Genomic DNA, 24,981 nt, shown 5'->3' with positions numbered 1-24,981 from the left:
ATAATAAAAAAAAAAATCACAAATTTTCGTGCTGAACTAAAGACTTTTTATCCTGGCTGGGAGATTGTAAATTAAAATAAAGCCACAGAAAAGATAAATGAAGAGCTTTAAGTGAACAAACTTGAAATTAGAAATAGGTGCTCATCATTTCTGATATATGGTGCAAAACCTAAAATCTCCACTTACAAAGTATCTGATCAACCACAGTTTCATCTGACTCTGGCAGGACACTGAGAACCCCCAAGTTTCAAGTTAACATACTGTTAGATAGAATCGATGTTGTGTCCAGCATAGGGCACCTGAGCCTGTAGAGGGCAGTTTAAGGTCAGTTAGAAGTTTTTCTAAGAGCTTAAGACAATGTTGCATGTTATTTTATGCAGAATTATTCTCATTAGAATTCATTTTAGGGAAACTATATACACTTCTTGCAGGTGTTTGGGGAAAATGATGGCATCATCCTAACTCTAGTAAAATACCAAGTTCCACGAGCAGAAACTCGGGAGTTGCTCTCTGCTGCTAGCTGTGTTTGTCTGGATGATCAACGGCCATTTTGCAAAGTTGCAATCTCACTTCCCTAAATGACGACTGTAAAACCAGAGCTCTACTTAAAGTCCCGTGTACGTGCAGCTGCAGTGGCAGTGAAGGTGGAGAACCTCCTTCTTCCCACTACCTGCTCTGGAAACTGCTCAACGACCAATTGGGGGCAACCCAGCCCGATACAGCATGTGAGAGCCCTCTTGAGCACATCAGTTACGCCAGATGCAACTGCTGTAAGGAAGTAAGGGAAACATTTTCTGAAACTGGGAAGGTTTTTTGGAGGAAGATGGAGAACCCACTTCTTTTATTCCCCCAACTAAACATTTCTGCTTCAAAGGATAAATCCTATTACAAAGTCATGAAACCAACAATTAAAGAAGAGCCACATAAAGCAAGCAAGCCTGGGTAAGTTTTAAGGTCATGCTGACATTCTGAGTGCTCTGTTTACGTAGAGGAATCTTCTAACATAGCTTGTGAGTATGAATTTAGAGCACAGGTTGTTTCATTTTTGACCAATATACATGAAAACTCATAAACTGCAAGCCTAGGAACTGTGTATATAAAATATTAATTCATCATGGAAATATTTTTTAAGAACAAAACCCATATCAAAATAATAAACTAAGAAAATAGAAAAGGAAGGTTTCAAGAAGTTCTGAGAAATGCTTCTTTAAAGCCCTAATATGTTCCGGGAAAGTTTCTTTTTACAAATTTCAAATGACAGGAAGAAATACTTCCTTTTTCTTTGCGAAACATTAAAAGTGGAAGATGCTGAGCCGGCTGTTTATGTTCTATAATGTGAAATTTCACCCCCTCATCTTTAAAATATATGGTACTGAAAATGAAAATATTTCCATTTCTCTTTGCTAGTTCTTCATATGTAAATTTGCGCTAAGCTATAAGAAAAAAAGTAATGAACGGGAATAATATATGTAGGAGAAGTAACATCAATATTACTGTAAATGAACATAGGGGGATCTATGATACTGAAGCAGAGATGTTAGTCAGAGGAAATGTTTGAGAAACAAAAACCAAAACAACTTTCAACAAGGTTGCTTGAAAAGCTACCATAATTCTGTTACAGAGCTAAGCAGAAGAGAAATAGGCTGAGCCTTCTCCTGCAGAAGCCTGAATTCCATGAAGGTGATCATCTTGGTAAACCCGGAAACTTGACAAAAGCGGCAAGGTAAGCATTAGAAAAGACTGAGTCGATGGGGATTCCTTTCAGGAAGTGCCTGTGTGACTCAGAACGTTTCCTGCAGTTGTGTGTGTGCATTCAGACTTGGCAGAGAATAATGCTTTCAAGATGTATTTAATTTAGAAATTAGCAATTTAGCCCAAGCATACAAATGCTATAGAATTATCTGGTATGCATCAAGGTAACTCACCACTAGTGTTTTCATACCACTAAGTGTAGACTGGTCCTCATACACTTGCAGACACATTTAAACTTTTGCTCATGCCAACAGCATTTTTATTAGTCCGCTGACTATATTGAGCAAGCATCAACTCAGAAATTTAGCTGACAAATTACTGCTTACAGGGAAATCATACAGGTTCTTGGAAAGCAGGTTTTCCAAAGAACTCTGCGATGTACAAATGTCAGATACATGTCAAATACTGACTGCATAGTTCTTCAATAATTGCAGTAATTGTTTGAAGACTCTTGTCTCCAAAATTTGGATACTGATGTTTAAATGCTGTTGTAATACTACCCGTTAGACTTTTTCTCATGACGATGCAGGGTGAAATCTTGGTTTTGTTGATTTTAATAAAAGCTTAGTTCCTGACTTCAGTGGGGTCCCAAGATCTCACTGATATATTAAGAACTGCATTTGTAGGTCTTGACTGGAAAGAAAGAATGCGTAAAGTACTGCAACTCCATGGCCTAGAAAATTTGCTGCCCCTTTCTTTCCATCACAGGTCGCTTCCAAACACTTCAGTGCTCCCCGTGCTTTTTTGTCTTGTTAAGCGTGATGAACCTTGTTTAAGCAGTTACTATCTTTGGGACCAAGATGCCTGCTTTGATCAGAACTGCTTCTACAAGCCCTTACTAATTGTGAACACACAGTGTAAATTGCATAAAGGCCCAAACTCTGTTTCTAGAACCCATGAAAAAGTGACCGAGAAATGGATATCGAAACACTCACACATACACATCTGGATAATTAGGCAATGTTTGTTGCTCACATGTCCAAATATCATGCCCATCCAAATGACAGGATGATGTACTCATCATTTGAAAGACTTTCCACTCCACACTCATGGCGGGGGCTTCAATACTTTCTTTTATTCTTGTTTTGCTGCTGGTAGTATTCTTAATTCAGTGGTTTTAGAGTTCATTCAGAAATACAAGACCTTGCAATGATGAACAAAAAGGTAGAACAGTGCCGACAACACCCTTTTTCCGTGTCTCCATTCCAGACATGTAAAACGATGCTAAGATTGCATCTAAAAAGAGAAAGCACAGCCTCCGTGCCACCTGTATGCAGACAGTATTGGGTGGCTGATCACCCTTGGGTATTTCATACAAAGTACACAGCCATCAGTGCATTTTTATCATCTGTAAAAAGGCGCTTTCTGAGGCAGCTAGAATAGCAATAAATAATTCTCTGAAGAATTTCCCTCTTCCACCAGACCATCACTTTCTCACTCAGCCAACTGCCCTTTACCACGTTACTCTCAGCCAGGTGCTTGACTAACAGGGATTCTGCAGTTCTTATTGTATAGAAGAGAAACTGGTAGATTTTTGCTGATCTTTCTCTATATATAGATTATATAGAGAGATACATAAATTATTTTCAGTGAAAGAGAAAATGGGGAAAAAAAGAAAAAAGCAAATACCCTTTTTCAAATAATAAAGTGAGATAACAGTTTGGTATTTATTATTTAAGTGATTTACTTAGTTTTTACAGTTTCCATTCTTCACAGAGCTACTAACTAACATAAGTAGAAACAGAATTTAATCAAACTGCAGATGGACAGTGTGGTGGTAGTGGAAAGGCCAATGACCTGTTAACTAGTTTCTTCTCACCTTTAGAAAGTGGCAAAGCTGAACAAATCTTGGTTTCTGTATATTATTGCAGCTATTTATTACTGTGTCCAGATCTTGGGGATCTGTGAGGCTACTGGGTTGATGTAGTTTCTGAAGGAAAATCAGAAATTCACACTAGGAGTTTCCAAACCCAGCAAAGAACCTCTCTGGTATTCTGTGCAATTGTGGACTGCGTATGTTTTCTGAAGTCATCAGGGTTTATCTTTCTCTATGACCAAATTAACTTCTGTAGCTATAGGAACCCACTGTTCCCAGATTTAGAAGTCCACCCAGTTCAGAGAACTATACTTTTTGTAGCTCTCATAACTAAAAAATTCTGTAAGGGACTGAGGCCTCATTTTCCCTGACTCCAGAACGCCCCTACTTTGCTGGCCTATGTTCATTTCTTGAATTTCAGTTCTCCAGTATTTGTACCTTGCAAGAACCCTTTGTCTCTCCCTAGTGAAAAATTTCGTTCCTATAAGCAATGACTTCATCTAGGAGACATGTGACACCTATTAAAAAAAAAAATATAAATCTTCCTTTTAGTTTTGTGCAAAACCAAGATCATTACTGCCTTAAATTCCTTCCCAAAGTGATTGGAATTTCCTTTCCTCTAAACTTCACGTGTCTACAGATTTTGCCAAGGGAGCCCAAACCATGTGAATAAGGCAACAGAACGGCAAGCCTCTACGAGCAAAGTGGAATCATATTCAAGAGGTGTTGAGACCATAAGAAGTTGTTCTAACCAACTAACCCTGGACAAGTTGCTTATTGATACTTTCAGTGTACTGTGCTTTGCCCTTGAATGAAAATGGTTCTAAATATTAATATTCATAAAGCACCTGGTAAAAATTGACTTCACCTTCAGGCTTGGTACTTAAGTCCTAGTCCTAGCACGATACAGTTCAGCTCTGGGCTTTCTCCAGTTCTGGTCTACTAAAAATCGAAGTACTGTCCAGGTGTGTGTTCAGGGTTAATCTATACAAAACCAAAAAAGAGTTTCTCCAAAATTGTATTTGCCTGAATGAAGCAGGGTGGTCTTTTTTCCCTTCTGCATTGTTCTCTGGGGCAGAATATTTGAAATCAAAGTAAAATACAACTTGACATATTTGGTGAAGAATACACGGAGTTCTATAAATGGAGCAGAGTGTCTCAGAATAACATGACATTTGAAATATGTTTGTGGTAAACAAACCAGGCTACATGTGCTATTGCCCTATAAGACTATCACCTCAACCATATTGCTGCATCTTTGTCTTCAGGCTATAGAATTTCCCGTGTTTCATTAAAAACGCACTGTGGTAACACAGCCTTAGACTGAGTGCATTCAAAACCACATCTCTGCAAGAGTATTTTTTAAGTTTAAATAGGTGACTGACCTGGTTCCCTTATGAGTTTTACCATACTGCATGATCTCAGTTCCCTTAAATATTAGTACTGCAACACAAATACCAAAGAGAAAAATCTCTGCTCTGATGGTTTTTGAAACAGTGGAAAAAACTACAACTCTGCACGAAAAATGTCAGCAAAAAATTAAACCAAATGTTTCTGAAGTCCCTGAGAGAATGAGCTCCTTTAGTAATGGGATTTAATCAAAGGCTATGTGAAACAGACCTGAGCAATAAAGATATCAGATAACGTATGTTACAACAGCCATTACAACATGTAATGTTGTGTAATGTTGTATATGTTACAACAACATATGTTACAGTGGCTTCATATATACATCATATGCACAATTCTTCAAAACCACTTTCTGTTTCTTAAGCAGTGTGTCTCCTGAAGAAGCAGTGAAATGGGGAGAATCTTTTGACAAACTGCTTTCTGAGAAAGGTTAGTATTTTTTTCCTCTTTGTGCAAACTGTTAGGATGGAAAATTGATGAAAAATGATGGCAAATTACAGAAATCCAGTTGTGCACCTAAACAGAACTGGCAGTTACCTAAATTAGGTATGGTGGGTCATTTATTGCAGTGTGTGTTTCTGCTCTCCTCACGTGCTTAGGCTGTAGATGCTGTCAACTACTGAAAATAGTTGAAAATAACTTTTAAGTTTTGTATGTTTTTGAACAAAGTAGTATAACAGACAGCAAAGAGTTCCTTCAATAAACAGTAGAATTTCATTTGAATATTACTCAAATATTCCTGACTGCAAGACCAAACCTTAACAATGAAAACATGTTTTATGTACTTAGGAAAAGACTTTGTCAATTCTGATAGAGCTTGTTTCTAAAACAGTGATAGGATCAAGGCTGGCCATCATTTGAAAGAGCCTGTTGCTTACGTAATTATCAAATGCACATATGTCCCTCCTTCCATTTTGGAGGGACATGCATATGATCCAGCCACAGTGCTGGACACTATGTGCTTTTCAAATCCGTTCCTTGAACAGTTGACATCAATACAATTGCATTACTTCCACAGATTAAGCATACTTGGCAAAGAAAGTATCTTCAGCGTAATAACAATACGCAAATTGTAAAGATGCTAAAAGCCATTCATTTTCAATTGTTACCGGAGAACAGTCTATTTATGAGCAAAGATTCAAACAGTGTTTCAGCCAACCTAAATTGATATTCAGCCAGAATAAAGTCTGTCACTTCCACATACGTCCAAATGTTTTGATTGCTTCTATTTCTGAATTCACACGATCTTGGTAGTGGATTTTTACAGATGTTGAGAATTCTGTAATGGGAGTTACAGCACTCAGGATCATAATGAAAGAACTGCCTTTATTTAAAAACCTTTATGTATTTTAAAATACTTATCTATAATGTGATGTAATTCAAAGGGAGCACAACCTATTCTATTACCTTGCACAGACTGTGTAAAAAGAGTAACTGTCTGATAAGGATGTATTTTTTAAATGAAATTCAACATTCCCTTCTATAGCTGGATTGGATGCCTTTACGAAGTTTCTGAAAACTGAGTTCAGCGAGGAGAACATCGAGTTCTGGATAGCTTGCGAGGATTACAAGAAAAGCAAAACTGCACATGAACTTTTGCCAAAAGCTAAGACCATTTATGAAACATTCATACAGAAAGATGCTCCAAAAGAGGTACAGTAAAATAGTTCTTCATTGCACACAGTATTTGACACAGCTGCATCTGATGAAATCTGCTCGTAAAAAGCACGTGCCCAGAAGCAAGGGGCAACAGTTAATCATGTAGTCACTGATGTAAAAAGGCTGTATCTTAAATGTCAACGCTCTGGAAGGAAATCTGGAAGCAACTGCATACGTTATTCTCACTGTCCTCCATATGCCTTTCAATAACCCCTCCATGTTATCTTCTTAGTGTAGAGAATGAGTTTAAGTATTTTATTGCAGGAATCAGAGATTCTTAGTGGTCTGTAAAGCAAGGATATATATACATATGCAGGGTATATTTAAGAAAAAATTGTGATGTTAAATGTTAAATCTGCAATGAGACATACCACCTAGCATTTGTGAAAAAGTATTATCTGTCTTTATTTAAAGCTACCTCTAGAACAACATATTCTCCCTTTCTCTTAAGGCAGTAATTATCTATTAAATGATTATGTAACTGAGATGCAGAAGCTTTTCTTTTAAGTAAGGCAAAAGACTAAAAGAGACTAGAGGAAACTATTAAAATAAACATATCCTTTAAAATAATAATTATGTTTTAAGCATGAACTTTTCTTGATTGACCCACCCCCCTCCTTCCATCCCCCAGCTCTAATTGCATATCCTCAGTATGTTACTATCAGCACATACACAAAAATATGTTGATATGTCAATCCTCACCAACACTAAGGCCTTTTTATATTACTATAATAGTGCAAAAAGTTTTCATATTTACAATTTCTTCATGCTACTGACGTGTGTTATAAAGAATTCATAAATGAGCAAAAGGAGTATTTTTTGCCTGCTCTGGGAAGGAGATGAACAGGTTGAGAGATGATGAACTTACTGAAATCACAATCAGCCTCTTCAATAGGTCTTTGGACTAACTATTTCCTGTAATTCTATCAGGTTTGAGCAGATCAAATATGTTACTTGCCAATGCTCCTTTTCCCCTGTATTCTTTTTATTTGTCAGAATAGCAAAAGTTAGACGCTAACTGCTACTTCACTGCAACAAGGGTAAAAAAGGTGTAATTCTCATTTTAAGAGAAGGATTGCAAAATGGTGCAATTTCCACCTGTAATTCCCATAGATTATATTTAAGATTCAGATCTGCTTTTCCTACAAAATGTCCATTTTCAAAGACCTATGTCCCTTTTTATTTCTTTCCCAACTGCATGTCTTTGGGGTGAACCTTACATAAAAAGCAACCCTCTGAGTTGTTTGAGGTAGAACCTGTCATTGCCAATTGTTCAGTCTATGAGTTATGGTTGGGCATCAAGCATTGATACTGTCAACGCTTATGAGATTGACGTAAGTGAAAAGATGAGCAGGGGGAAAGCTAGGGAGGGGACAGGGTGTGGAAGTCATACTTTGACTAACACTAACGTAACAATATCTGTATCTGTCATACTTTTGATTTTATGCATGTAGTGTGGGTGCTGTTGTTCACCTTAAGCAGTTGGCTTTGGTGAGACTTCCTTCCTTGGGTTCAACTGAGCAGCTAAGACCAGCCAACAGCATCTCATTTCAGACCACGCAGCTTCTGTCTGGCTAACTTGTCCAGCAGAGCTTTTTTACATACAACTTTTTGAGTGTACAGTTCTATAGGATCCTAAAATCTTAGGTTTGATGAGTGGACCATTTTATCATCATTAATTTCTCTTCAGTTCGTAGATCTAAACTATTTGTTTTAACTAGCTTTATGGAAATAACGGGTGTATATCAGGGACAAACCCCCCCCATATTATAGAAGTCACTTTATGGGTGGATCAACAATTTTTTTATATATATATTCTGTTTTATTTTTCAAAATAACATGCTTAAATTGGTGCCTGACACTTTAATAAAATTCTCATGCTGACCAAATCTTCCCAGGATGAATGCAATGGTACGTGGAACAAATGATCATTTTGATATGCTTTTCCCATCTAAAGCCTCCAGAAACCCACTAAAATAGGTTTAATATTTTAATTATTAGAGTTTTCTCATCTCCCTACTACCAAAACTCAACACAGAAACCAGAAATTTTAAATATTCACTAAGATATTCTAATGAGACAAAGTTCTACGTGAACCCTAAATGAGACTGGAGGGAGTTCTGTATTAGTCTGGTGTTGCAAAGCCTGACAGCTGCAACTATACCAAGATCACTATTAGAAAGTTACTTTTAGTCAAATGTCAGACTTTATCTTCTATTTTACCATCTTTCAATTGTACCAATGACACATATGTGAAGACTTTCTGACAGCCATTACTGAACATGAACATACTAACTAATTAATACTCCGTTGTATCAGGGGTTCAAGGTCCTCTTATCAGAAAAGACTTATCAGAAAAAGTACAGTATCATTGCTATGGATAATAACACAGGAAATGCATGAATGTACATTAAAGAAATACTTTTCCTCATTCTCCAGGTGAATTTGGACTTTCAAACCAAAGAAGTCACAAGTCAGAATATTGAACAGCCCATCATCACCACCTTTGATGCCGCACAAAACACAGTCTACAGGCTGATGGAGCAAGACAGCTACCCACGCTTCCTAAGATCTGATCCTTATTTAAATTTGGTTAAGGGGAGAAATCCCAGTCGTCCTACCCTTAGGAGACGATCAAGATCTTTTACTGTCAATGATTTCCAGGGCGTACGACCAGACTTTACCGTTTGGTAACATGGAAACTCAACCTTCATAAATTCTAGCTACTGCAGCAACTCGTATGTGTCTTAACATCCAAATCCTTAGCAGGTGTAAATGAGTGGAAAGCAAAGTTGCATGCACTTATACCAGGTCAGAACTCTGTAGCCACTGATTAATCTCATTTATTATAGAGAAGTAGGCAACATATTGGCAAGATATATGACATGAAGTTTTCATACAGTATTTTTTTTAAACTCAAGCAAGAGCTGTAATCATATTTGGAGGTAAAATCTGACTTTCCTGCATAAAAACATTATATAAAATGACATTTTATAATATCCAGCGTGTATCCTGGGCCTGTATTATTCAGTACAGAGTTTCATCACAGTTAGAATTTATATACCTGGCCTTTGCACATATTTATGTTTCTGCAATATTTCCTACACTAAGCGCAAAATATTTTTGGTATTTTCTCATACTGCAAAACACATGGGAACATTATTAGGTATAATTTAAAGTTGCATAGATTTTAACTACAGCCACTGCATAATTAAAATTTAGCTATTGCATATTTTAAGAGGAATATAAGAATACCTATTTAATTTTGGGGTACATTTTGTACTGATTTCTTATTACATGTGCTGTTATTTGTATTTAAGTTATGCTGTATAGATTAGCTTTGCCATCAAATACTTGTATTCAAATTTTTTACAACCAAATAAGCAGCAACAAAGGGCTAAGAATTCTATTTTAACACAATTTGTGTCATTATGTATCAGGTTGTGTGTGTGTATATATATAAAATATTTTTTCTTTTATTTGTAAATATTCTTGGTATACCAACTTTCTTACTAGATTTTTCTGCCTTTTATTTTGAAAAAGAATCTGAAAATTATCAACTCTTGGATTCAGGTAGAATAACCTTCTGTTCTACCGGTCATTAATATACTCTCTGTGGTTATAGAGGAGGAATGAGCATTCTCCCCTTTCATTTCTTTACTAATAAAGTCATGCGCATCCTTTTCATGGTCAGTATACACAGTTATCCTGTCCTCTTGTTTCAGAATTGACGTAACATACCTTGAAGCATAGGGCAATTCTTAAAATCTTAATCATTGGTTCAGTTTAGGAAGTGTCTGCAGGGTTTAGCTGTAACCATGACTTGTATATTCAGTCACTTTGCATGGAATTTAAGTTTTCTCCCTTTTCTTCCCCTTTCAGTAAGTGGTCAAAATGAAGAGGTACAGTTCCTGAGGATGGGACTTTATCTCCATTACTAATTCAGGGTATATATATGAACTACTTGACCTGAGATTTTCTGTGTCTGCTTTCCTAACTTTCAATAAATCTGAAGTGATCTACTTAAAAGGTTGCCAGGATTCACTTTATCACTAGTACATCAATGAGTAAAACATGAGGGCTTCACTTCACTTAAAATTCAGTACTAGCTGTAATCATTGCCATTTCAATCAAAAGTGGTACTGTAAAGGGAGCACAGAAGCCAGAACTCACCGTGGAATGCTGCTGAGCTGCAATGACCTGGGAGTCATCTCCAAGCTCTTAGCTTTACCTAGGGAATAGACAGGAAACACATTTGTAACTATGAGGCGGGTATGATCCTCACTAATTTATTCCATCACCTTTCCCCGAACCCAAAACTCTAGGCACGTAGTGTTTCTAAGTGTAGAAGTAGTCAGAACCTGTGCACAGTTGTTCAGGAATAAATCAAATGTTTTTAATAGGGTTGATATTGCATTTCAGTTGTCTTTATCCGTATAAAATGCAGCTTTGGAGCTTGTCAGCCTCTTTTTTTTTAAGAACTGTTTACGTTCCTGTTGTCATTGTCAGAGGTGTCACATGAATGAGCGAATGCAGTGAAAGGCAACTTTCTAATCCAATTTCATTGCTGAAGTCAACATATTTTTCTGGATAGATTGCTTTTTGCTCTTGCTCTTTGGCTGTCTCTCCCTTAAACATGAATCATTTCTGCCAGAAACAATCTTGTTAGGATTAGGGAATCTCTAATATCACCAACAATGTCTGGATGCCAGAGTTCTCGGATATTTAAGATATGCATGTTCCTATGCTTTGCATCACTAACTTTGCTAAAGAACAGATTAGAGAACAGACCCTCTTGAGCATTAACAGTGGGTCTGTTGCAACACCGGCATAAGACCTACACGTTTGCAGCTAGATTCTCCTCTGGTGTGATTATTTTCCTTCATACCAGCTGAGAATGCACACCTTTACTCTTGCCATGGGTGAAATAAATGAAAAAAAAAAAAAGTGTATATTTAATACCATTCAAAAATCCAAACAAATGACAAATATAGTACCTTGAGTAAAACCTTTTCTTCTTAGCAAAAAAAAGAGCTGTTAGTCAAAAGTGTCTGTAATGATAAATACAAGTCAGCAGGCGCCCTTTGTTTCATTTCACAGACGCATGGAAAATTTTGCTTATCTCCAGGGAGGCCTTCCTCAAAACCACCAGTCTGTGGTACTGACAGTGCTTGTCCCTCTTAGGAGTTTTATAATGAAAACAAACAAATAAGATATTCCTGGTAGCTATTTATGCATGTATGTTTTTCAGAGATAATTATAAACCGTAGCTGAATTTACAGCAGACTAATGCCATGGGAACTACTGTAAGAAGAAAGTCAAGATAAATTCAGAGAAAGGAAGGCGAAGAGCACAAAGATAAAGTGAAATGACATAATTATCTGGCAAAGCTTTTTTTCTAGAAGAGTCTCCTTTTAGTGAGAGAAAATGAGTGCTCTACTGCTTAGTGCTCTACTGTAATTCTGGAAGATGAACTAAGCATAGATTTAGTCCACGTCTGCGATGCTGTTCCAGGATTGAGTTAGACAGGACTGATCAGACAAAGAGATAACGCTGCACAGACGTATTTATAGCATGAACCTTAGAGTAGTGCCAGAGAACATAATTGGGCTTCTCTAGTTTTAGCAGAATCAATGCCATAGTTATATCAATCCTCTTGTTTACCTGACCTAGTGCAAATAATACACATACAAAGCCTATTGGGCAAGTATTTTTACTGGGGAATTATTTTATGTAGCAGCTTTTTTGATTTGTATGTGCCACTCAGCATGCAGTAAGAGCTCTCAAAATATTCCTCTTACCAACACAATAATTTACCCTACATAAACACTTCACTTTACTCCTTGTATACATGAAGTCTCCAGACCCAAGTGTGAGAGAAATAATCTGTTGACTCGTATCGCACAAAGGTTTGTCTCCTGTTTCAATACTTAGGTCTAATTAGATGCTTTAAATTAGCTGAATTATTATCTGCTGTTCTTGTTTAACTTGAGGGAGATGGAAATACACATATACACATGTCTTTGTCGGCTTTTGGGACATGTTATTGTGCAAAAGACAACTTGATTAATTTTTGAACTGACAAGAAACGAGGAATGAAGTCTAAGATAAAGAATCTCAAAGAAAAAGACAGATTTCTATCTTCTACTGAAGTAGGAGATCGGTAATGTGGCTCTTACATGCCTTTACACATGCTACAGCTTGTACGTGACTCACAGAAGGCAGATAATTTTTCTCTCCTTTTTGTCCCCAGCTGCTCAGCCTGCCTTAATTAACTCCTGCTTTGAATGCAGTTCCCTCTCCTTTCCACGCATACTGTCAAAGGACCTCAACTAAAAAAAATACTGCATAAAATCATCTTCCTCTCTTCAGTGATTCATATGCTTATAAACTTATGCCTTGCTCAGGTGCCTGTCCTAGATCCTGCTCTGTTTTTTGCATTTTAGTCAAATGCCTCAATCACATGCCCTTTCAGCTCCTATGTGGCTTTGTGCCAAAGATAAAAATAGATTTCTTCTATCCACATCCCACTTGCTTCCATTCCTACTTTTTTCTTGCTAATATCTTGTCATCTTCCTTTTTTTGTACTCTGATCATTTAGGGCTGGTCTCATAAAAGCTCCCTCTGGTTTTATACCAAAGCTTTTCTCTCTCCGTTCCTACATGGCACCTGTTTGCCTAACCTCCTCATAAGTCTCCTTACAAGAGATTATCTAGACACCAAGACAATCTAGCCTCTATCTTTGCCTTCTCTGTGAAATGTATCTAAAACTAACTAGCATGAAATATAATCCTGTGCAATTCAATTTAGAATTTTCAAACAGGACAGAAGATTAAGCTGAAGCCTGAGATAAGAACAGCCCTGAAATGTCGTTTCTTCATGATGCAATTTGCTTGTACTTTAGAAACTCTCACTTCTTCACAACTTTCCAGACCCATTTTAAATTTCTGCAGTTAATGCCACTCCAGTTTTTCCTTAAGGAAGAGAAGGTTTCTAAGGATTAAATCCTCATGTGGATTGTCCCCCTGTGGGGCACTCAGTAGGAGCTCTCCTACACCGTACGCATGCTTTGACTGTGCTACTAGGGTGTGGGCACACTGGAGAAGTCAGAAGTATGCTTCCTATTGTCTTGTACAAAAAGATGAAACCAAGAATATCGGTATATTGGTTTTCCCTTTCATCCAGTATGTAGCACTGCATGGCTCGGGACGGACAACCCGCAAGGCACTACTCAAGAGACGACCCATATGGGGAATTATTGTTCAAGAGCCTTCTGAGGCATAATGCCTATCTTTCATATATTGTTGTGCTGGTGCAATTTATACCTGTCTCCAAGCTCAAGATCACAACATGGTCCTATACGTCTGTGCTATATAGGCTTCTTGTGCAAATAGGAAGTTTTATGAAGTCTGATGCTATGTAAATAACAATGTATTCACCCAGGACACGAGCTGTGCCAAACACTCTGCTAGTTAGGACTAAATGAAACTCTTCAAGGTTGCAGATTTTCTTGTGAATTGTTTCCTAATTCTCTTCTGATGTAGGTTTGTGTTTGTACAGTACTTGCAAATCCTGTATACAAGAAGCCCAGAATGCTGTAAAATATTTTGACAAATCATTCTTGAAATCAAAATGTTTTACCTGAAGGGCATACTTTGCTTGGGTGGAAAATAACAGCTCATTTTCTTATGCAAAACAACTCTGTGGCATACTGAAGACACACAGAGTTATTTATATGGGAAAAAAAAAAATTTGGTGAGTTGAGCACGCTGTGCAGTGCTATTGGAAGGTAGGCATTTACATAGTGCTGTGATTAAAATGTATTTGCATCCTGCATGACAGGCGTTTCCACGTTACTAGGATGCCAGCAGTGCTCAGATCATCTTGGCTTCTCCCGACATAAGAAATGCAGTCAAGTCTCCTTTTGCTTGAACTGCTTGGACCAGCAGAACATTAATGTCTTTCTGCTGAGGTTGCACTGTACAAAACAACACTATCCAAGCAAACCCAGGTATGGGGTGGATTTAACAGAGGGCAGTTGCTGAAGGGCAGTAACATATTGAACCTGATCCTGGGGAAACACCAGCACACCAAAACAGCTGTTGGAGAGTGTGACCTCTTCTCACATTGCACTCAGGTGAGTACAAGGCGACCCTTTTAGGAACATGTGTAAATGAAAATGATTTCTTAGATTAGTACACGAATAGTTTGAACGTGAAGAGTTGTTTCACACTGTCTACTGAGATCAGTGTCTAGCTGAGATGTGGGTCAGAGGAACAAAAAATGACACGCCTTATTCCCTGAAACAGCCAATGGCTTTTCATAAAGGAAGATAACTAAATGAAACTAATGCCTAAAGATATCTGAAAAGATGAGTATCAGTAAAAAGTTAAGCAGTAAGCCTAAAAGTTCAGAAGATTTAGATATTCAATAAATCAGTAGTCCTTAGCAAGTAATATTGGCAAAGGAGGAAGTGTTCAATCAATAGATCCAGAGTCCCATTCCTACAGTTCTTGCTCTCCTATGCCCTGTCAAAGGCAGGGGACTCACAGCAAAAATCCAGAGCACAGTAAGCAGAAATACAGAAACGTTAGGCCAGAAACCTCACTGATAAAAGTTTTTAAAATACACTGAAATTAGCTGAGCAGAGAGAAGGGCCTGAGCTACTCTGCAAGTCCAGTCTGGGCTCTTAGTGACCTGCAGCTGCAGACATCAGCAGTGTCAGGTGGATCCAGATTTCCAAAAAGTTTAGAAATAATTCTATGTGTGATTTCCAGATCACATCTCGTAGATATTTGTATTTCTTTTTGTTTGCTTGATACTGTTTATTATGAACAGCTAATACATTTGCACGAGCAGCTGACGCATTTGTTTTAATAATAAGATCACTTTTTCTCCTCAGGAAATTTCAGTAAAATTTTAGAGTGAGTTTCCAGAAATTATTAAGTTCCAAGCAGAGGAAGTATATGACAATACTACCATCTACTTCTTATGGGAAGAGGTGACTGTGCTAAACTTTGGTTAGTGTACGTGTGGTATTTGTGCTGGAATAATAATAATAACAACACTATTACCTGCTGTGTACCTGAAATACAATCGGTGGACATAACTAAGCAGTCACTGAACAGCACACTACACAATGGTGAAAATCCCTCATAGCTTCTTTGTGGTTTTGTGAATTGCGATCAGTACCCCATAAAACGCAATCAGCAATTGGATTGCATCCATCTAGTTACTCTGTGTGCTAGTCAAGAATACTCGTGGCTTTTAGTATCCTTCTGGGGCTGATAAGATTAACTTAAAAAATATCTATCAGCACTGAAAATCTTCAAGAGATAGTCATGTCTCTATCATTCAGATACCAAGCAATTAGATAGAACTTTTAAAAAATGCATCTGTTTGAAACATGTTTTTTTTTATAAAAAAAACGTGTATCATCAGATGATTATTAAAAAAAAAAAAAAATAGGCACAGGTGCTGCAACCCTTCCTCTCTTAAATGGTTTCCCAGGAATTAATGGGACTATTATATAATAAGAATTGTATTACCTTTACCTCTTCAAAAGCATAAAACTAGTCAATTTATAATCACAGTTCTAAGGTGGGTGAATAGTACAATCATTGGGATTAGACACGGGGTAAACATCGAGAAATGAATGGAGTCATCCAAGAATGATGTGCTGCTTATTTTGGTGTCATCTCTGTCCATAACTACACTGACTTTCTTGGTGTTACACTAAGAAACCTGGAGGGAATGGCATCGGGCTTTTATCTAGAATTTTATTACTTGGCTGAAATTCAGCACCTATTTTGAACTCCTCCTAAATCCTGGCCACATCTCTGGGAGAACTTAGGGTACACAAAAGCAAAGTCCCTTCTGAAAAATACCAAGACATAGTAATGCACGTAAATGCCTGTACAGCTTTGCAGAACCTCCGGTTTGCTACCTGAGAAAGGTAGACCAGCAACCACAAACCAGAATGCTAGGGAAAAAAAAAAGGGTGATATTTCAACAGAAGTTGACAAACTGAAAGCGATGGTCTCTTTGTTAGGAAATCCAAGTTGTAGCTATTTACAGTCTGCCAGGCCAGAAACTCTACAAATATATATTGTTTGGATTTTATAGTATGTTCATCCTTTTTTACCAAAGCTCAAACCTGGGACTGAATCAGTCACAAAGGATTTAACGTAAATGCAGATGCCGCAGGTTTTCTTTCCACCTGTAAGATGCTGAAGTTAGACTTACTAGTGCAATGCACAGGCAGCTTCTGGTGCTGTCTGGCACAACATTACAGTCCACAGTATGTAGTCCATGGAAATAAGAGAAAATAACTGATTAAGGGAAATAAGCAGCACTGCAGAGAATTAGGATGATAACTCATATTTCTCTCCTTCTATTATGACTTTCAGAAGTGAGTGGATACAAAGGAAAGAAATTGCAGAAAGGATTCATATTTTCCTACCAGGAATCTTTTTTAGTATTGTGTAGGACTGGAAGGGGTATCTCAGGTCATCATTTCTAGTTTCCTATTATCAAAGGCGACAATTTAAAATAATCTCTTTTATAAATATACGAAGCTCTGTCTTTGAAGTACAGAGAAGTAGAGAGGACAAAAATTCTGCTGGGAGACTGTTAAAAACAACAATTTTTCCAAAGTCAACTTTTGATTTCCAGCCTAAATTTTTTCACTGGCTGTTTATATCCATTTGTTCTTCTGCCAATACGATCCTTAAGCTAAAATAATTAATTTTTCTCTCTGGGTGACCCCTCTGTATTCAGAGAGCAATCATAGCTCCTCTTTGCTTTTATTTTACAGCCAAACTGCAGTCTTTTCTTTTTCTCCTGCAAGACACTTTTGTTCTCCTGATCATCCCAGTAAATGACCTCTATATCTGTTCCCACCTGATTTCAACCTTCCAGAGCACTGTCAACCAGATTCACTAATCTTTGTTCCATGTGACGTTCATCAAATAGTTTGGCCTGGAAGTTCTTCTACAGATCCACGAAAGGTGAGGATGAGGAATAACTCCCTAACATTGCTAAGGCCAGAATGTGGCATGTGGTGCTTGGGTTTTGCTTTCTTGTCTTAGAAGATGGACATGGCTAAAATAAGCAAGACCATGGCCTCAGTCAGGCAGAAGGCAGGTTTGTGTGTGATTATACTATATAGGAAAATCTAATGGGACCTAAACTCTTGAGGTTGCTCTACCTGGTGCTAAAATATTTCAACTCAGAAGACAAAAATCCCTTATTCTGCAGGTTGAGACGGCTGGATCCCCGGTCCTGAACCACTGGAAGTTTGTTTATATTAAGTGGAGACATTGAGAACCAGGAAGCTGGGTAGGGTGAGCCAAGGATTAGGCAGCAGGACAAGATTCGGAGGGAGGGAAGATGCCAATCAGTAAGCCTGTTTGTTCAGGAGAGTGAGGGACAGCAAGGAACATACAGAGAAAGAAAAGAGCTGGGGAGGAAAGAATAATTATCAAGAGCAAAAGACAAAATTATATGAAAATGGTTTGGGGGCAAAGTGATGCTCCTAGAAGATGACACACAGAATGAAATATTGATAAGGGTAGAAAAAAATCACTGCATTGAAAGTATCAAATACTGCATAAACCCATTATTTGTAACAGCACCAATGTGCAAATGATGGCCACCCCAACACTCTTTGGTCCCATTGTGATAAGTCTTGTATGAATAAACCAAAGATACGATAGCTCAAGGGCCTTAGACCTTCAAGATATATATGGTGATGGATAAACTTTGCAGATACAGTATAAGAGTAAATGATTATAGTGAAGAATTTTCTAGTTACGTGCACTGAACCCATTTTCCTTTTTTCTTTTCCCCAGGCAGTTAGACAAATTGTCAATGAGAAAAATCATAAGATGGTTTCTCTCTCTGTTAAGATGTTGTTCAGAACTTACATACATCTTGAGAGATATTTGCATATAAATTGTTTTTAATTAAAATTACTTTTGGTAGATTAAGTTAGAATGGCCACTGTTAAAAAATAAGCCATGTCTCTGAAAGAAATAGTTTTAAAGGAAGTGTTAAAAATAGTTTGTTAATTTGCATTGTACTGTTTGGTTATTCACATGCTAATTGTATTTTTCCTGCTATCACGTTACATTCAGCTTGAAGATCAGTCAGAAAAAGAAGTTCTGCCCTACCTGTAACAGTCAGACAGTGGAACAAAAAATGCCAGTGAAGTGAGTTGTTGTTTATGGCTATTTTAACCATAGCAGATTTATGAGATAGGATGATCAACTTTTGAATAATCTGGACAGCTTTGATTTTCCTTCCCCCTTTAAAGTGGGTATGATTATTTTGATTCCCTGTTATCAATTCTGCTTGCCATTCCCATTCAAGTAAATCCCATGAGGTCAGTGAGATAATTCTCTGAGTGATAAGTAAATATTAAAACAAATAATATTACCCATAAGGAAGAGAAACAGAATTAGGTTCATGCTGTCTGTTTTAACCTGGTATTTCATTTTGCTTTTTTGTTTGACAAGAAAGGTAGGAAATATTTACTGAACAACCTGAAAATTTGTTTTATATTTGATAAAAGTTTTTTACAGTTACTAAAATGAATTCTCTGCTGATTAATTCCATCAGCACGTGATGTCTCACAAAGTACTACGTAATGTTTATGTACGTGTATATGTTTTCATTTGTGTTTTCAACAGACTGACTATATGTGCACTCCAGTTTCCCTCATGTATGTGTGCATATGTATGTATAAATATGCATATTTTTGGGTTTTTTTGTTTAAATATAATTTTGTGCAGCCTATATACGAGTAAACTGACAGCTGCAAAAAAACCCCCTTGCTTATTAAAGGTGTCAGTGCCACAATCTAACGTAATAATTATAACTACAGCTACATGATATAGCGACACTATCATACGATCTTTTTATAAATTTACAATTGGAAAACACCATTACTGCTGATGCTGAGAAATGGCTGTGGAACACATGCCTCAAACTAACCTGTACGCTACAGAGCAGGCTTTTGACAGTTGAGCCCTCAAGAGTCCCCTTAGGAATATCAAATGCTTTTTACAGAATTCTAGGGTGTGTATTTTTTTGTAAATTCAGATAACCTGTTATAGTTTATACAGAACAAAGTGTTTGGTGCATTTATCAGACTCTGGAGCCTTTTAGCTCCTAAAATACCTGTTTTTTTAAGTTAGCGTATACGGTGGCAAAAAGTCAATAATCAGCATAAAGGTCTTGCCATAGTTGATTTCAGACACCAGTTGGTCAGACAGACAAAAGCATAGTGAACTTCACTTCAAAAGTTACTTTAAAATGCTCTCCTGATGAATGAGCATCTTGCCATCCTTGAGAATACATGCTCTCATAACGCTAGCCTACAGGAAAGAGCAGCACAGCACATGCAGGCAGATGCTGTATTTTGGCAGAGACTTTTCCACCCAGTTTTCCAGTCACTCAAATTTCCCAGTCCTTCGTGTTGTGAACACTATTGTGTCACTGCTTGTGATGCTTTGCTGAGCCAAGGATGACCTGCTCTACTTTTACTTGGGATGAACTCCTGTCTTCCCTAAGGGATGTGAACAAAAGACCTGAGCATGAGGTAGAAAAGAATCACACCCCATGATTTTGCCTGTCTGAAACCAGAAAGACCAACTGCGAAAAACCTTTCAGTACAGAATGACTAACCTCCATGAAAATTAAGTTGTGAGGTTTTTTGAATGGAAACAAGGTCTAGTCAGAAAATAAGATTTCTGTTTCTTTCAAAAATCCTGGAATTTCTTTTGATTTTGCACTGAAAAAAACCTAAATGTTTCCAAATTTTCCAGTTTCCCCTTTCTTGCCACCAAATGAGAGAGAAGATGCACACAAATCATTCCAGAGCTGCCAACATGTCAGGTGACTACTATATTCACAGAGAATGGAAATTCAGTTTCAATCCCCCTGCCTACCATAACCTGTATAAGATACATAACCAGAGGATTAGAAAGTGGTTTCTCTTCTCTTTGTCTGGTTATTACATCTCTCCTATTTGTATAAAATGTAACAGTTTCAACAAAAGCAACACAAGATACCAATCTATTTCATTATTACCGAACTCTCCAGATAGGGGTAACCTGGTCTAGTGGGAGGTGTCCCTGCCTCTGGCAGGGGGGTTGGAACTCGGTAATCTTCAAGGTCCCTTCCAACCTAAACCATCCTATGATTCTATGATATTCTTGCAGATATTCTAGATTTGATGTGTCCGTGTCTCCTTATAAAAAAGTCTGTATCCAAAATGGGGGAAAACAAAAATCAGTTATCTACTCTGCTCTGACTTTGAAATTCGAACTATTTGTTTTATTTCAAGATCTTTCACAAGTGCAAAATGCTAGTAAAACATTCTTCATTCCGTTTAAACATTATGTTTAAAAAAAACCCTTAATGTGCATTAATTTTACTAAAATTTAAAATAAGTTGGGAAAAAAACTTCTACTGAGCCTGTTCTGAGCAGATAATAGGGTATCAGCTCAATAAAATTCTTCGTCTTTTACTACCTGTCTTTAGAGGTTACAAGAACTGATTGTCACTTGACATTCCTGGCTCAAAAATTTTCACACAAGACATTTCTAAGATTTGAAAAAATTTTTCAAAATTTTCCTTAAAAAAATATTACAAAAAAATTTCAGTTACAAACCACTGAACTGAAGTTTATTGAAGAAGTATTCTCCTTATTCTAAACCCAAATATGAGTGAGATGACCAAACATATTTATTGTGGTAGATATGAGACTAATGTTCATTTGGGGATTCCTGAGACTGCAAACTGACATGCTGACATCTCCACATGTGTGTCTGGCATTTGCGCAAAATATTTCGTTTTCAAGAAATCATATTCTTCCAAGGTTTCAAGACAAAAAGTGCAAGCAATAACAATAATGCTAGTAAAGGATGTTCTCTGCTGGATGTTTAAATTAAAAACTCATACAATAGTAATTTTAATTAAAAAAATAATTTTGCAGGAATAAAAGACAGGTTTCTTTTATATATGTACTCATGGACTAAATTGAATATGACCATCCTTCCCAAGTTATAAGAAAAAAATATTCCACACACTTAGCATGCAGTTCCCTTATCTGATGTCTTTTTGTCAGTCAGATTGTGTGACTGTCCTCTGTTAGCCTGCACGCTAAACCTTGCTTCTGAACTAGCTTCAACAGCTTCAGAGCACCCAGGGTTTATAAGAGCAAGGGTCCATTTAGTTCCATGTCTCCTTTTTTAACAGAAGCCTACAAGTTACAAAGAAAGAGCCAAAACTGTGAATTTACTCAATTTTCTATATCACTGAGAAACTGAAATAATGCCCATTTATCCTACAGCTGTTAACGTGATAAAATTTTAGATAATTCTACTCATTCCAAGTAAAAAGTGTCATATAAATTAATGGTTAATCCATTTGAACTCAAGAAGAAATGCAGTATGCACTCTAGAACATTAATATACCTCCTATGCTTTTATTATAGTTCAACCAATTGCAAGCATCACTACCATCTCTTGGATGAATAATTGAGTTGCCAATGTCAAATATCGCTGTACTTTATGAGTCTATATCATTCTCTACACTCTACAAAAAAATGCGTCACTCTTTTTGTTGACTTTCTGTTATTCAATGCATAGGGTAACATGAATTACTCTTCCTGCTCCTTCAAGGAGAGAGCCAAATAATAGACTAGTTACAATAGACTGCACAGGCAAAAGATCACAATGCTATTTTCAAGGATAGCTGTTGTTTCCATAGGTCAAATGTGGGGGAAACAATGGCCTTGTCGGAGTCTGTGGATACACTACTAGCCAATAAAGGTAAGAATTAAGCAAAAATTGTTTTTCTAAAAACGTGTGTCAACCCAGTTCACGAATGCTGCTGACAGGTTTTCACACTGGTCTCCAGTTCAACTCTCCATGTGCTTTCAACCACACCAGCGCTCCTGCTGGAGGCACGTGAGCTGCTGTGCTGGAAGGCAGAGGGGGCATGTTGCTCCGAGGTGCAAACATCATATACCTTCTGGCCGGTGCTTAAGGGGCATTTAAGAATGCAGAAAGTGCTCTGAAAGAGTTTTATTTTATGAAGATAATGGTTGTTAAACTCTCCATGCAATGGTTCTGGTTTTCTTATTTTTTTAAATAAAAAAAACCCACAAACCTTTTCTTAGGTATTCCTGTTACAAAGAAATGTACGTGTTGTGCATTGACTTTCAGTCAAACAAAAAATTATTATTTCTAACATATCCAAAGTCGGTTCTCCAAAAGAACCCATTTCTACTGAGCTGAAACTCCAAACCACACGTAGCTTAAAAATTTCCTTGCCTCTGCCCCATTTTCCTGCAGTAACTTTGTGGTCTGGACCATGGGGTGACCCGCACTCTTTCGGAGTAGCATTAACTTGACTAACACAACTAAATTTGGGTGCTATCTGCTTTCTTTTCTAAGAGCTTGTGATTTGAAATAATTTTTTAAAAATTTCTTCCAAACCTTTCTGTGTTTCATATTTTCTCTTAAAATTACAAAAATATGCTGAACAAGTAACAAAGAGCCCATTTCTTCATCCAAGTCTTCATCATTACTTGAAAGGAGATGGAAGCGCTAATTAGGCAGGCTAAACTCAGCTCTGAGAGGAGCCTGCTACCACAATATGGTTAATTTTCTGCTTGCTTTAGACCCGTGGTCAGCCTCAAATCCTTAATTTCCTAGTCCCTACAAATCCTCTTGAAGACCAAAATCTCCAGGATCTACTTTTGACTAGTGTGTCAGTGGTAGAGAGACAAAACCACAGCAGGCAGGTATTGGGAGCATTCCTCAATTAGTAACTCTCTGAAAGAATTCTCTTGGTCACCTTATCATCACTATAGTTTCATCTCGTATTTATTTCTCCCACGACAGCCTCTTAAGATTAACTGCTGTCTGACAGGCAAAACAATATCAGACACGTAAGTTACGCTATACATACTGCATGTACATACACACACACGCGTGTGTATATACATACATATTAGCTGCACTGGACCTTCACTTTTGCTCTACCCATCATGGCATGCTTTTTTCTTCAGATGGCTTGGCAGCTTTTAGGACATTTTTGAAGTCGGAGTTCAGTGAGGAGAATGTGGAGTTCTGGCTGGCCTGTGAAGACTTCAAGAAAACCAAGTCTTCCACTAAGATTGCCTCAAAAGCCCAAAAGATTTATTCTGACTTTATACAAGATGATGCTCCAAAGGAGGTAAATAGGGTTTTTTTGCGTGTACTTTGGGTACTGAGGATTGGAATCAAGCGGAAAGTTCAGATCCAAACTTCCAGGAATGACAGAAAATACAATTCAATGTGGCTGTACTTTCATTTTCATGTCAATTATTTACCAGGTAGAAAACACTGCGTGGAACTCTGAAGCAAAGAAAGACCTCTTATGCTTTATACTTTAAATACATTCTTCACAGAGGACATGGGTTTATCTCACCTTTTGAAATTTCTGCCTTAAGATTTAAGGAAATATATGTTCAATATCATTTGTTTTCTCTAACCATTTCTATAACGCAATGAGCACTGTTTCCTCTGTACTTTAGGTACCAGTATATTGGAATGTTAATGATTGTATTTATTCTTTTGTACAGGTATTTTTGACATGATGAGAATTAAAATGCAAACTTACAAAAATTTCCATCACAGCATTCAATTTTATTATTATTTAAAAAATGGTTACTGTGAAGGAACAAATTGCTAATTAATTACTGTTCACATTCTACTCCCTAACAAGCTTTTACATTGATGTTTTTGCCTTTGGTAGTGAGCGTGCTTTGAATGTCCCCATGTCTTACAAATGATTGAAATCCATTTTATTATTGTTAAACCCAAAAAATCCTTACAAAATACGTAGGACCAAAACCTAAAACTATGCTGAGTACCTTCATCTCTAATTTACTCTTTGGTAATCAGTACTTCATAGGATTTGGTTTGGCAAAAAGATGAGATAATCAGAAGCAAGTTTTTCCCTTCTTTTTTCAGTGATGCCATCTTTTTAAGAGCCAAATAAAATTAAGAATTCAGTATGCTAGAAAATGAAGGGATGATCTTCCTGCTTATTTGCATCAGCCAGGGTAGTTGGGAGGAAATTCAAATGCAGACCGTGTTCTGTACACAAAGAGACCTCAGCTTTGCAATCAAACTGACATTGGTTTTATGCCTCCTTTCTTCCTACAGATTAATATTGACTTCCATACCAAGACCCACATCTCTCAGAATATCTCGGAGCCCACCCTCAGCTGCTTTGATGATGCTCAGAAGTCAATCTATAGTCTCATGGCAAAGGACTCTTTCCCC

At 37.2% G+C, this 24,981-nt stretch overlaps 2 protein-coding genes across 3 annotated transcripts in view; both read left to right on the top strand.

The window, feature by feature from the left end:
* The first annotated feature begins 623 nt into the window (after positions 1-623).
* On the top strand, positions 624-9,349 carry RGS18 (regulator of G-protein signaling 18). 2 transcript variants are annotated; one of them, XM_009892800.1, is made up of 5 exons: positions 624-942; positions 1,622-1,723; positions 5,346-5,407; positions 6,465-6,631; positions 9,077-9,349. In XM_009892800.1, the coding sequence occupies exons 1-5, from the start codon at positions 824-826 to the stop codon at positions 9,329-9,331; spliced, it is 705 nt and encodes a 234-aa protein (XP_009891102.1). In that variant the 5' UTR covers positions 624-823; the 3' UTR covers positions 9,332-9,349. The 2 variants fall into 2 exon arrangements, with proteins under 2 accessions (XP_009891102.1, XP_009891101.1); XM_009892799.1 differs by having other exon boundaries at positions 824-942; positions 5,343-5,407; positions 9,077-9,331.
* A 10,816-nt stretch (positions 9,350-20,165) lies between these two features.
* RGS21 (regulator of G-protein signaling 21) overlaps positions 20,166-24,981 on the top strand; it is a 4,918-nt gene continuing 102 nt past the window's right edge. The window contains exons 1-4 of the mRNA XM_009892878.1: positions 20,166-20,240; positions 22,395-22,476; positions 23,721-23,887; positions 24,862-24,981. The exon at positions 24,862-24,981 is cut by the window's right edge and continues 102 nt beyond it. Coding sequence (XP_009891180.1) covers positions 20,166-20,240; positions 22,395-22,476; positions 23,721-23,887; positions 24,862-24,981 — 444 coding nt within the window. The remainder of the gene's footprint in view (positions 20,241-22,394; positions 22,477-23,720; positions 23,888-24,861) is intronic.

The sequence above is a fragment of the Charadrius vociferus genome, unplaced genomic scaffold (assembly GCF_000708025.1).
Source record: "Charadrius vociferus isolate BGI_N301 unplaced genomic scaffold, ASM70802v2 scaffold39, whole genome shotgun sequence".
Lineage (NCBI taxonomy): Eukaryota > Metazoa > Chordata > Aves > Charadriiformes > Charadriidae > Charadrius > Charadrius vociferus.
The sequence above is the reverse complement of the archived record's forward strand: the minus strand, read 5'-3'. Positions and strand labels throughout refer to the sequence as shown.

Coding starts and splice junctions, on each gene's coding strand:
- RGS18 (XM_009892799.1), top strand. CDS start 824: ATGGAGAACCCACTTCTTTTATTCCCCCAACTAAACATTTCTGCTTCA. Junction 1,724..5,342: donor AACTTGACAAAAGCGGCAAG/GTAAGCATTAGA, acceptor CTGTTTCTTAAG/CAGTGTGTCTCCTGAAGAAG. Junction 5,408..6,464: donor CAAACTGCTTTCTGAGAAAG/GTTAGTATTTTT, acceptor TCCCTTCTATAG/CTGGATTGGATGCCTTTACG.